This window comes from Haliotis asinina, chromosome 2, assembly GCF_037392515.1.
Source record: "Haliotis asinina isolate JCU_RB_2024 chromosome 2, JCU_Hal_asi_v2, whole genome shotgun sequence".
Taxonomy (NCBI): Eukaryota; Metazoa; Mollusca; class Gastropoda; order Lepetellida; family Haliotidae; genus Haliotis; species Haliotis asinina.
This window is the reverse complement of record NC_090281.1, coordinates 72,709,072-72,723,708: the sequence shown is the minus strand read 5'-3', so window position 1 is coordinate 72,723,708 and position 14,637 is coordinate 72,709,072. Positions and strand designations below refer to the sequence as shown.

Here is a 14,637-nt window from a genome sequence, read left to right as displayed (position 1 = left end):
TTCATTGCTATTTTAACCATTTACACCAAACGGAATTTGTTTTTGTGGATAGTGAAGACCGGGTATCCTTTGTGCTCACGTGCTTTATCTATTTTTGTCACCTCTTTATCCATATTTCAGTGTATAACTAATACCAGCATCGAGGAATTTTGTAACCGTGTATAACACTTTTGTATCAGAATCTTACACCGAGGCACAATATGTAACGACATTAACTTGAACACGTATTTAACAAGTGAAAGCGGGTGTAAAATCAGAAAAAAGTATATGTCTTCTCCTGGGTTGCAATTTGAAAACATTGTCCTACATTTGCATTCACAAAAGTCCATTAACCATAGATACATCAACAACAAAAGCCGAGACCGCACGCAAAATCGTAATTTCATGCTGGCAAAGTATGTATCATTGATTTTCATTTATATTTGACTCTGCTTGGTGTGTGTATGTGTCACTTTCTTTTCCCTGATCTGATTAATCTTCTTGACAGATCTTCGCCTGTCCGTTCACGTTATTGCCCTTTGCCGATATGTTGTTAGTTGTAAACGTCTCCTCCAACACAGTATTACCCAACAAGCTTAAATCTGAATACACATTGTTGAAATATTTTTACATTAACAACAATGGCTACAATACTCAACAGGGTTGCTGTTGTGTGTTTTGTTCTACTTTGGAGAAAAATGACAATTGGATAATCCCACAATTTGCTCATCGTATTCATAACAGTAAGTAATTATTCAAGCGATTATCACATGGAGCGGTCACGCGGTATACATACAGGGGTAAAACGGCATGGAGAATGACCACGTGACCCCTAAAGATAAGTATATATGGATGCCACCTTATAGTCTTGGTATCAGTCATCTCCTCACTGGTGTATCGTCTAGTCAAGTCTGGTCATCATGAAGGTAATGTAAACGATCTGCATGTGTCTTCTCATGTAACGTGGAAAAACATTGTCAGAGCTTGGATTAGATTGTGAGATTCATGTACAATCATACGTTAAGTCCAACATTGTGGATTTCATGTGAGATAGCGACCTTTGGGTTATAAACTGAAACATATCATTTGTATCAGTTTGCAATGAGAAGGAAAGGCGGAATAGTTCTGTGCGTTATCTGCGACATGTGTATAAATAAACGAGAAAGTAGAAACGATTATAGCCGTAAAATGCTGACGATTTTGAGGCGATTTTGTACGTTATTTAATTACATGGTCTATGTTCGTTTCTCAGTTTACGCAGTTAATATGGTGTATTGTATTTAATTCTCACAGCAACGATTTTTGCTAAGAACTAATTCACAGAGGCACATTACATTTTCATGTTTATTGTGGGTTAAGATGTGCTAGTTTGAATCCTTTAAAATGACCAAAACGGAACTGCATTCAAGGCTATCTGCCTAATGGTTTGATTCGAATATCAGGCAAAAAGCATTACAGTTGAAAACCACTTACAAACACTGTCAATACATTTTCTGTTTCAACGTATTTTTTATTTCAGTTCGTCGCTGCTGTGTTGTCTGTGATGCTCTGCTCTGCCATGGCCCAGCTGCCTCTCCTTGATAAAGGGGTTGGTAATTTTGGTGTTGGATTCAACAGTGGACATATCACTGGTAAAGGTTATGGCTACAAACCATACAATACCCATGGCCACGACGGATACGGATACGGTAACGGTAAAGGTGTTGGCAACGTTGGCATTGCTGGTAAAGGGTATGGCTACAACCCCTACAACTATGGTCACAACAGTTATGGCTACGGACAAGTCAAGGTTTACGGTAACGACTACAACCCCTACAACTACAACAACAATGGCTACAGTAAAGGTGTTGCCGGTCACGGATCTGGTCTTGTAGGACACGGACCTTTCTTTGGACACGGTCCCTTCGTTGCTGGACACGGTGTTTACGGTCATGATGGTATCTTTGCCGGACACGGACCTGCCGGAGTTGCCGGACACGGTGTTTACGGACATGGTGGGCCCTTTGTTGGTCATGGAGTTGCTGGTGCATTCGTCAACAAAGCCAGTCCATATTACTACCATTAGATATGTGCGTACATGCATTCTTTGCGAGTATTTTGTACTGTATTAATTTGTTTTTTTTACATCAATAAAATGGATAAAATGAACCTAACAAATTGTGAATTGTGCTGTGTTCATTCAAACAACCGTCAACTACATCGTCCATATTGATCGTGGATTTACTCATTTTGTAATTTGAAACTTGCAGGCTGAAGGTGAAGGAAAATCAATAATTTGTAGTGGGTAATCATTTTAAATTAGCACGAAGATGACAAATAAATTTCATGAATCTGTTGCCCTTCAGACCAAGGCATATTTCCTTTTGTACATGCACACGCTTGTAAGTCATATGCAGTATAGCGAATCACTGATTCAGTACATATGTGAAACATCCTGCCCATACGTCACGTGGTCCCATCAAAATCGGCCACTTACTTAATCGCCTGCACACTAGGTCAGCAGCTTACTCACTTAGCTTACTCCAAAAGAATGGAAGTGAGAAATGTATGAACATATTCTATATTTGACCACTTTCTAAACAGCATTGCGCATCCATGGACCCTTGGGGTCGTGTCAGCGTATGTCAGAGGGGTGATATAAGGTACCCAATACTAGACTATCTAGACTATCGGTTGCCAAACTTCCATTTTGTGAAAGCTTGAATGGAATAAACCACTGACTTTGTGTGGTGGTGGTTAGGTGCTTGAATCGGATGGAACCTCCAAATGCTACAGTCTTTCCTTAGCTGGGAAAGTGTATCCCAGTATAGCATGCGTATCAAAAACGGAACCAGTTTTGTTCCATACATATCATAGAGTATCCTTTAAATCTGAGTCATTATTATAAATCCCAGTCCACCAATATTTACTGTCAGTATTTGGAGTGAGTGAGATCGGTAGCCACTAAAAGGTAAATCACCTTTGCGGGGACTGGGGTTCAATCTTCTGAATACATAATGAAATCTCGTTATCCTAAACGTCGTTAAGTTAATACTTTTTATAAAAACCTAAGACATTAATATGGTCAGTGTTTACAATATTTAACATGTAAGTTACAGGGAGCAGTTGTCATATGTATGTATGTATGTATGTATGTATGTATGTATGTATGTATGTATGTATGTATGTATGTATGTATGTATGTATGTATGTATGTATGTATGTATGTATGTATGTATGTATGTATGTATGTATGTATGTATGCATGCATACGTGTGTGTGTGTGTGTGTGTGTGTGTGTGTATGGATGGATGCATGCATGCATGTATGTGGTTTCATAATCACTGCATGACATTACTTGATTTGGATATGGGAATACTATATCAAATGTGTGTGGGTGGGCTAGAACTGAATGATAGCAGTTTCACATATGTTCTTGCAAATACTGAATCAGTGGTTCTCATGACTATATATTTATATACATGCGTGTCAGTAAAGAAGTAACTATGTATTGCTGTGAAAGGACAGCAGATACATCAAGATTATCAGGGGAAAATATGCGATCTTCGTTTTAATCGTAGATGATAAGCTACTAAAACGTGTCGAAATTTAGCAAAACATTGATTTTCCTTCAGCTTCAGCTTCAGTCTGAATGTCCTCTCAAGTCCAATTCGCACACAATATAGTTGATATGGAATACGGTTGTTTCAGTGAATACAATATACAATGTGTTCAGGTTGTCCACTTTATTTAATTAATGAGAAAATCATTACACTATAAAACATTCAAATATGAGGCATTCAAGCATATGTCTCTAGTGATAGTAGTAAGGACTGGCTTTGTTGACGAATAAACCGGCAACTCCACGAGCAACGAAGGGGCCACCATGTCCATAGACACCATGTTCGGCGACAACTCCGGCGGGTCCATGTCCAGCAATGAAGGGACCGTGTCCAACGAAAGGTCCGTGTCCAAGAAGACCAGTTCTGTGTCCAGCTACGAATGTGCCAACCCCTTTACCGTAAACGTTGTTGTAGTTGTAGGGGCTGTAATCGTTACCGTAAGCCTTTCCTGCACCAACGTTACCAACGCCTTTACCGTAGTCATAGCCTTTGTACCCATAGTTGTTGTTGTAGGGGTTGTAGCCATAGCCTGTACCAACAACGCCAACGTTGCCAACATCTTTACCGTTAACGTGTCCGCCATAGCCATAGTTATTGTATGGGTTGTAGCCGTAGCCTTTACCAGCAATAAGTCCATTGTTGAAGCCAACACCGATATTTCCAACTCCTTTACCGAGGAGATTCACTTGGGCCATGGCAGAGCTGACCATGACGGACAACACAGCGATGACGAACTGAAAACAGAATAGGTTCAAGCTAACATAACTCAAATATGAAACTGCGAAACACTTTTGAATCATATAATGTTGCGAATAACATAGATTGATGGACGGAAAATGTAAACAATGGCTTGACAAGGATATGCCGCAGAACGTGAAGTCTGATTGTACATCTCTCATAATGTCTAGGTCTAGAAGCTCTTCTCACTAACGAAACATCAAATTCAACCCCAAAACGCCTTAAATGTGATAGAAATAAATGGCCGTTTATATTACCTTCATGATGGTAAGATTTGACTAGATGACACACCAGTGATGAGATGACTGATACTATCACCACAAGGGGATCTCAATATATACTTATCACCAGGTGTCACGTGGTCCTTCGCCCTGCCGTTATATATGCACACGTGACCGAATCATGTGACAACTGCATGAAGAGTTACGAACATCATCATTCATCCAATAAGTCGGCATGATAATGATTTGTTCAACGTATGCAAAGCGAAGATTTGACTTGTGAAATGTGGAATGTCGTTATTGTACTAACTAGATAAAATATTCATCTTATTGTAATTAATGTTTAAAGTACTAACAGATTCAACCCATATTAATCTCTCGGATTATCATTTGGTCAGCCACAATAAGTAAACTTTGACGTAGAGAAACTACAAAGGCTGCAACAAACACTCATTGTTAAGCGTCTTTGTCATTGTTTCAATCTTTTTAAGGCAGGACGTAATTATTTTTACAAGACTATTCGCTGACATGAAATGGACGCAAGTCTTACCTTATTTTTATGGATAAACTGTGAAGAGATTTATAACAACCCAAAGCTCTCAAAGGACGTGAATGCGAATGAATGGTATTTGCCTCAGTGTTAGAACATTCTATAGATTTGGTTCAAAGGAAAACAGGTGGTACATGATGTGTTCGTTCGTCTTGCAAATACAGGTTTTACGACATTTAAACCAAAGCGGAAACATTTTCGTTCAACTGAGTTGTCACAAGTTCAACAGTTGTTCACTTTAACGTCATATTTATAAAAGACATAAATGAAAAAAAATCATAATTTATGTAATATGTCAAAACTGAACTATGAATATGGTGAGGTTAATCATGACGTTTTTGACATATCTAGAAAATTATTATTCCATTTCATAACATGTTATGACTTTAGTTACAGCGTATTTTACGTTTTTATGATGTGCACGTGAACGTGGTCCAGGTATAATTCGAAATTTACACAGAAACGTGTCAGTAGTTCCGCTTAATATCGCATTCGAAAAAACATTCGACTTGTCTGTCGGGATTATGTGTCATACAAGCGCAATAGTATTACTCTACATGGAGACACATTTAAGCGTTTAACGAACACACACAAAACTATGGTTTTATTTAATGTGATCACCCCTGAGACGGAAGTCAAGGCATCTATTTAAATTTTATGTATGATATCCCAGAAACGGAGTGATCTGGAGAAGTATTTAATTCCCCCGTTACCCAACGCGCCCTGGGTAAAGTCAATAACCCAGCGTGCCTCCATACACCTGTATCAGCATCGGATGCATCTAACTGGTCCTACCATCCATAAATACTCACTCATATAATACAGATCAATGAACGTAAAGGAGAAAGTTAAAGGCTACACTACACATTAAGTAACTGAAAGTAAGTTCAAAGCAGCCTTGACACTAACGTTTGAAATAACCTTCCGGCCCGGAGGCCCAACGCCGGTTGCTATTGTGTTGGGCCGGCAGTTTCAAATATGTACAGGTCCTTACGGCCTTCAGTAAATTATCCATAAATTAGCTTTCAGCTGGAATGTTTCCCCCTTTCCCTTTCTTAATCATCCATGATCCACCATGTTACGATCACGGTTTCACTTCCTGGCATTTCAGCGCGAGTGACGTTATCAGATGTACAATACATACACACAGTGGTCGGATGGAGGCATATTCACATGTCAATTGACTCTTATTGAAATAAAGCCAGGGGAATGAGCACAAGCAAGTTTCTTGCACAGAATATTATTCATCATTTATAATAATGTTACAGTAATTAAAGCACGAATTAAGACACTGATATCTTCATGCAAAATGTTCATTCAATAGCTATTAATATTTATCACATTTAATTTTTATTACAAAATTTAGAATATGAAATGTTGCGATTAATTTTCACACAGGCCTGTCCTTACTCCTTACTCCTTACTCCTCATCAGCCTCATGTGAGGATAAATGTGTTTCTCTAATTAATTCAATTTATAAGTTCAACGATTTCAAAGATTGGCATAAAGATAACATCCACCCCATTTCTTGTATCTCAGTCAGTAATACTAATAATTGATGAGTTCACAACAGAAGCAAAGTTACGTTTATGAGAAACATGATTTGAGAGAGAATGGCTTGCATGTATTAAAGGACGTGCATGTGAAAAAGTACATAAACGGTCAAACCTCATTTTTACCTGAAGCTATCAGTCTAATGAAAAACTACTGTAAGAGAACTGCATTAAAACACAAGCGGAAATGACTTTGGTTCACTTTGCTTTATCTAAATATTCATATACTGAACCAAACGGATGCAAAATCAACTTAACTTTGAAAATAGAAAGGTTTGGGTTTTAAAGCTTTGTCTTCAAAATTCGTTATATGTGAAAAGAAGTTTTCACCCCTTCTTTTCTCACATAGCGTGCTTGTAACATATGCGGTAGGTATAAGAACCGGAACGTCGCCATTGATAATGTAAAAAACGATCAAGACGTTGATTATCCATAAAGATGTGTCATTTCTGTTACAGTAACTTAAACAAACAAATGTCGCCCAAACAAACAAATCAGAAATTGTTAACAAACTGTGGTGGGCCAAGAGATAATGTGATAGAACACAGAGAGTTGCATTGGAGCAGTTAACATTTAACACTTTGATTACACTAATATGGTGATTAATATGGTGAAGAAGAACGTTATTCCGACTAAATGAATGCATAGTGTACGTAACTCTCCATTCTGCCGTCTAATGACACGGTCACGCGGAGAGGGACCACGTGACCCCCGAAGGTTAGTATATATGTAGGCAATCGTATATTGACAGTATCAGTCATCCAATCGCAGGCGTATCGTCTAGTCAAGTCTACTCACCATGAAGGTAATACAAACGATCTACATCTTTTTTAGTAAAGGATAAAACACGACTCTGGGGTTTGGTAGCACAATCGTGTAAGACCCACGCAGGAGGGAAAGTCATTTAATCATTGTTTTTTTAAAAAGAGATAGATTGGCTAAAAGAACTTTGATATATGTTCTGTAAAAAGATAAGGTTTTATAATTGGTAGTTTATATAATGAGCTTAGATTGTCAATGGCTGTATCATCAAAGGGGGTTAAAGAACAGTAAAATAATTTGTTCTCCTGCGAGGGTGCGTAAATCCCCAAACTTTCAAGGTCAATTTTGCCGTACCAAACCATTAGATGACAGGGTTTTATAATTTACATGTATTTGTGATGAATTCCAAACTAGCTCAGTCACGATGTGGCTGAAATAGTGGCGCTGTGTGTTTAACCCACTCACTTGTGTGTACACGTACACGTGGGTTTAGAAATGGGTTTAACGTCTACCCCTTTCTGAACGAACTAACGTTACTATAGAGAAAATCGGAGATAGGTTTATGGTCTCGTTTAAAGTGTTTTGTTGGTGGGGATTGGTGTACATTGGGAATGTCAAATGAACCTGAATGTATAAGATGTTTCGTTTTCATGACAGAGTTATCTTAGTTTCAACTTATTCTTTTTTTCCCAGTTCGCCGTCGCTGTGTTGTCCGTCATGGTCAGCTCTGCCATGGCACAGGTACCTCTCCTCGGTAAAGGAGTTGGAAATTTCGGTGTTGGCTTCAACAATGGTATTGTTGGTAAAGGATATGGCTACAACCCATACAACAACTATGGCTACAGTGGATACGGCAAAGGTATTGGCAACGTTGGCGTTGTTGGTACAGGCTAAGGCTACAACCCCTACAACAACAACTATGGGTACAAGGGCTATGACTACGGTAAAGGCGTTGGTAACATTGGTGCTGGAAAAGCTTACTATAACCCCTATAACTACAACAACAACGGCTACGGTAAAGGTGTTGCTGGTCATGGAGCTGGTCTTGTTGGACACGGACCTTTCGTCGAACACGGTCCCTTCATTGCTGGACACGGCCTTTACGGACATGATGGCATCCTTGCTGGACATGGACCTTTCGTCGGAAACGGTGCTTATTGACATGGTGGACCTTTCGCTGGTCATGGACTTGCTGGTTCAGTTCTGAACAAAACATGTCCCTATTGCCACCACTAGGTATATGAGCTGGTATCATTCTAGTGTAAATGTTATTGGTTTGCTCTCAATGAATAAATAAATTGAACCTCAGAGATTCTTACATTGTGTTCCTTCAAACAACCGGATTCGTGGGTGTGTTTGTTCTGTTCAAGTACACTTAGCACAAAGAACAATGTTTGATTCACGAGTTTCTAAGATGACCATCTATTGTTATTGGTTAGTCATTTTTTATCCCTCTAATAATCCAGGCCACACATACAGTACAGAACAGTAGAGGTTTGGTGTGATGGAACTAAAAAGGCACAATCAGTTATTTGTACATATGGTAAGCTCTTGTCACAAGAAACCTCTTTATGACATTTCATGTCAACTACGCTTGTCACCGGCTCCTGATATCATGAACTAATTTGTCCAGTTTATCCTTTATGTCTGCATATATACATGAACGCATCAAAGTGCCACTGATGTCGACAAAGTTGGTTCCAACATAACGTTTGGAATCACTAGTTGTCTAAAAAGCACATGTCAGTGATAACCGGGGTCGTGCAATGATGCCTGTATAAAGGGGTGTGTATATCCACACTCCGGAACTCACGCATGCATACACACATGCACGTACGTGAGCACATACACTTTACACAAGTGCGTATGTAGACACATATTGCGCTTCGTTTTAGAGATGGCAAACGACTGCAGAAGTGTCCAGCAAGTGATGAATCAGTAAAATATGAGCCTGTCTCACCTTATGGCCAGCAATGGAGAGCTACGTAACAGCTACATGTGTGGGCTGGATAAGAAATACTATAATGTTGAAGAAAATATATAATAGAAATCCCAGTGCCGTTCAGTTCACATATTCTGGATACTCTTAAAGCACATAATAGCATGTTGTTCGTCATAATACAAACAGAGTTATTTTGAGAGTTCGTTTGAAGGAAATACACTGTGGTATATCCGTACTTTCTACTTTTCCAGTGCAGACATACACTTTGCTATGATACCTTTCAGGTTCAACACAGAGTCAGTCGTCCATATGTTCTTGTCCGTTTTTAACGAGGTCTCATCCCATCTCTCAAGAAAGATCACTCTTCCGCGCAAAGTAATACTCACTTAGATTTAGAACAAATTTTACTTTACCTTCTATTATATGTAACCTATAGATTATAGACAGATATCGCAGTGCCGTTCATGTACTTCAGTATTCACCTTGGAAAGTCAGTTGAGATCTGACAATAGAACCAGATGAAATCATTAACAGGCGCGAATATGTTTAGACCGTCATAAAACTAACTGCAATCTATGATATTTATTTGCAGCGCAATATGTATAATAACTTTGTTAATGTTTTGATTTGGTGGTCGTTTACATCATTGTTTTAATAGCTAGTTGTCAGGAATAACTATCTGATGTGAGCCGTGGCTTAGTAGTTCTAATATCTAATATCTTAAGATGATGCTATAGAATTTGTATGAAAAGCATAAACTAATCCAGCATAGTATTGAATATTCAGCAGGCTTTTAAGACCATAATTGAGACAGGCGCACTGTCTCTATCATCTGTAATTGCAACAATATCATAGCTTCACTCCTACCCAGATCTATTTCTCAAGCTTGACCACAGTCGCTTGAATGTGGATATTATTAGCTCTCATCATATTGATAGTACCACTGCCAATACATTTTATACCACCATTCACTTTAATTGCACTGCCACAGGCATATCGAGGCGTTATTGTCACACGCAAAGATAATGACAGCAATTATCGTTGACGCAACGCAAATGGATAAGTCTCACAACGTTAAAGTGATGAATATTAATCGCTAACCACTATTTTTCTGAAGGATAAGAGATCGAAAATGTAATAATTCAGTAACATACAAAATCAATAACCATACTTTGATGGTTTTATCACGATTATGTTTCATGTGATCGCTACTAAGATGAGATGCAAGACTTTGTGTCCCATCTACATCACGCTATCTAAGGAACTGAAGAAGTGTTGAATGTCTTCACAAACACTCCACTGCCAATGCCATTAACCCTCATGGGTTCATAGGCCCGATTCCACATCTATTGCATTCAATTATTCCTCTTTTAATGAATTTATACTCACAAAATACAGATCGATGACCTGAAGAGGACAAAGTTAAAGGCAGTAAATAACTATACTGATTAGAAACAATTCAAAGACGTGATAAGTTCAAATACTGAAGTTGAACCGCAAAGGCATTACAACATCACATGGAACGCAGGGGCATTTTTAGAAATTTAAGTTTCTTGCAGTTTCGTCAATTTAATATACTAATGCAATAATCAGGAATAATCAATGAATTTCAGATAACAGATAAATTAAAACTCGTGAGAAACCATGGTTGAACATGAAAGTGTGGCTAATGTCCTATTCGGGGTTGACAAAGTATCATCACAAAATATTCGATACTGAGTCACAGGCAAATGCTGATGAAAACAGTAGACAGGTTAGAGCATATATTTCATGTACATATGAATTTTATTTTTCGTGCCTATTTTACATGCACACGAATGAATGCATAGGTATGTGCTCTATTGCACACGTATGTTGCCGCCCACTGAAGAATATTAACACTTTCTGTGCACTTAAGACCATTGTGCACTTATGGGCACCACACACGTATAATGTACACCAAATGAATGCTGCAGTAGCTAGAAAGTGACTAGTCATAGTCATAGCAGGCTTGTGCAACGTATGGGCAGTTTTATACTCAATGGTCAGGCTATATCAATGGCCAAGCAATCATCTAGAATTTGTTCACCTGGCCTAGAATAATAGAATATTAGTCAAACTCGGCCTCAGGGCTATATTTTGAGTAATCTTGATGTCCAGGAGATTCGAAGATAAGGGAATGCCCAAACATATATCTGTGTAAACTTTTTTTTTTCAAGTAATACGAACAGGGTAATCCATTTATATACTGGTAAATGAACATGAAGATGTAAAAATTAAACCCAGAGGATCTGCTTTGTTATGTCACATGGGTGTTGAAGGATAATAGGACATGTCTGTCAATCTCATGACGTTAAAATAATTAATATTCATGATACGCCGTAGGTTATATAGGCATACATTAAATTATCCTTGTAATGAACTGAACCTTAACTGAATCGTTAAATCTCTTCATTGCCTAACCCATAACCCATTGCTCGACATAAGCCTGCAGGACACCACGCAACTGTTTGCATTTATGAGTCCTTCCATTTACGGATTCTCACTAATATAATGTGGGCCAGTGAACGTAAAAGAATAAGTTCAAGATTAAAATGAAACATTACGTAACTGATATTTAAGTGGACTTAACACAGTTAAACTCGATACAAAGTTCAAACGCTTTTCACAACCTCAGACTAATACGAGCTAATGTGGGTCACTTAGCTCGCATTCAGTTTGATAAATTAACTGTGTCTTACAGATTCTACAACTGTCAATGAGACTAGAATGCGACTGAAGCCGTTTACGTTTCATGTCCTTTCGATGAGCATTTGAGCACAGTACATACGCAGTAGTCAGTACGACTGGCATATTCACATTCGAGTATCTACACAACCTTCGTATTAATTAAGTAAATTACACGGAATATTAGTACATCTATTAATGTAATTAAAACATGAAGGGTTATAAAATCCTAATTTGATCTATTTAGAAAACAAAATGTTGGGTTTGCTGTGGGACAGTTAGATCAGTCGATACTCCTCATTAGCTCTACAAATTAGGATTACAAACATTGTCACAATGGCTACATCGACAACATTCCATGTATTGGAACTATACAGAATAAATAGTGACTGAAGTGTTAAAAATCGAAGGGAAATTAAAGGGCAGGTTTACAAGAAAATTAACGTATTTGTCAAATAGTTTTATAGCCAAAACAATACATACATCAGAGGTAACTATAAATATCTTTTTTTGGGATATTATAATCAATTCAAAGTGTCTACATTAACCGAGAGTTCAGTGTTCACAATGAACCAACCATGGCCTACGTCTCTTTGAAATGACGCCGTTGGTGCCCAAATGATAAAGGAATATAAAGACGCTATTAGACCCATTTCACGTGGTGCAGGTGTAGGTGTGGTTCTTGTCACTCGATGTGCAGGCTATTGTTTTAATACACCTGTTGCCTGGCCGAGACATGGATATGTGGTCTGTTCCACACTTAAATTGTTCAAAAAGCGTTACCACTTAACCAATTTGCATGACACTCAACCTAAGTTGGCCGTCTTTCGTCGTTACTAGGCTAACTTCTTTCACCAAAGCTCAAACGTATATGCACTAAATCTAGCCTTTCCTCGGTGAAAGTGCAGGCATTTCACGTTTGGTTCACTCCAACATACATCGTACAATATATGTTCCTCTTCTACAGCCTTCACTTTGACGCTGAAACCACATCAAAATACATCCCGATGATACAATTCGCCGTTTTGAATTCTGTTTAAAATTTGTGTTTCTATATCAACCGCTCACTGCAGAGCAAATATTGTGAAACTTACAGTTTTGACACTATATATCACCATTCACTGCATCTTAGGTAATTATTAGCATCTCCTGATTTAAATGTTCGAACATCGACTTAAAAAGATAAGTACAAAATAAATAAATAAATAAATAAATAAATAAATAAATAAATAAATAAATAAATAAATAAATAAATAAATAAATAAATAAATAAATAAATAAATAAATAAATAAATAAATAAATAAACGTATCATTGTGATCACCAGTATTCTGTTGTTTGGTCGAATCAGCAATCCCTTGTTCTGAAGCATTATCGATGTACCGAGAATCGCCGAGAATCTTTAGGAAACTGCATGAACGTCGAAATGAACTTTCAGACAGAAGCGTATGTCTCCTATGTTTTCCCCATTACATAACAACTGTAATTCAAAGCCATCTTCGATTTTCTCGAAATTTCAAAATAAAATGACTTTGTCACTAAAACATAGCTAAATATACTAGGTGTGTGAAAGGACCCCTCGTTTAAAATGTAACAAAGTCCATCCCATATTTTACACTGTGTATCGTTTTCTCATAAAGAGATTGATCCATTAGCCCACTCGTTGCATGCGCCTGCTCATATGTTTAAGAAAGTGTGGGAAGAACATCACAGCGAGAGATGGTTAAATAAAAATAGGTGTATTCCAAATATTTCCACGATTCACGATATATCATAATTTCCGTAAGCGTGTATCTCACACATACGACGGTACTTCTCCTCATTTCTTACTATTGATCACAACGAAAACAAAAAAGAATATACCAACCTGCTGATTGTCCGAATATGTCGGACTACTTACATGTCACATTTATGCTATGTTTGTTGATGAAAACATCAAACGTTTCCTTCCAGACATCCTTTCGGTGAACACGTCATTTTGAGAAAGTCACTTTGCGATAGTAATGTCATACGTACATCAACACTGTGATGCGTAATTGATATTTTCATCGTGGTGAGGTTATGCACAACAATACACACGATCATTTCTGTCTGCTGGCTGGTTACAGTTTCAGTTCTACTGATTCTTTCGTATTTTTACATCCGCCTTTTAATGTGTTTAATGTCAGTATTGCATCTTTTGGCTTTGAGACTAGACAGGAGACCAGTCTAAATCGGCTTGCACCAGTTACGTCATAATCAAAGGGCCATACCTGTGGTCTGTTTAGCTCGGCAAACAGAGGACTCATAATGTCAAAACATGTTATACATACAGTGTAAGACCAAAGACATTGCTATTAAATAATTTAGAAAAAGTCGATTTTGGTTCACATTAGAAAAAACGTGATTATTTCGTGTACATTTAACTTAACGTTCAGCAGAAACATTTATCAAATAATACGAATGTAAAACAAGGTGCTTAAACAGTTTCATTGTTTCATAAAACCACAAATTTTACCTGAAACATGTCCAGGTATAGAATAAAACATTCATAGAAGAGCATTAAAACACTTTTGTTTTATCTTTACATTCGTTATATCCTGCAT

General features: G+C 37.8%; 2 protein-coding genes and 1 pseudogene across 2 annotated transcripts; 2 read left to right on the top strand and 1 right to left on the bottom strand.

Annotated features, from left to right (window-relative positions):
• The first annotated feature begins 899 nt into the window (after positions 1-899).
• On the top strand, positions 900-2,044 carry LOC137272009 (uncharacterized). The gene is made up of 2 exons (XM_067804385.1): positions 900-905; positions 1,499-2,044. Exons 1-2 carry the CDS (start codon positions 900-902, stop codon positions 2,042-2,044), a joined length of 552 nt encoding a protein of 183 aa, XP_067660486.1.
• Positions 2,045-3,772: 1,728 nt separating this feature from the next.
• LOC137272853 (uncharacterized) lies at positions 3,773-4,618 on the bottom strand. Its single transcript, XM_067805260.1, has 2 exons — positions 4,577-4,618; positions 3,773-4,315 (listed from the first exon to the last, which is right to left on the bottom strand). The coding sequence occupies exons 1-2, from the start codon at positions 4,580-4,582 to the stop codon at positions 3,773-3,775; spliced, it is 549 nt and encodes a 182-aa protein (XP_067661361.1). The 5' UTR covers positions 4,583-4,618.
• A 2,824-nt stretch (positions 4,619-7,442) lies between these two features.
• Positions 7,443-8,641, top strand: LOC137272008 (uncharacterized; annotated as a pseudogene).
• Positions 8,642-14,637: the final 5,996 nt, after the last annotated feature.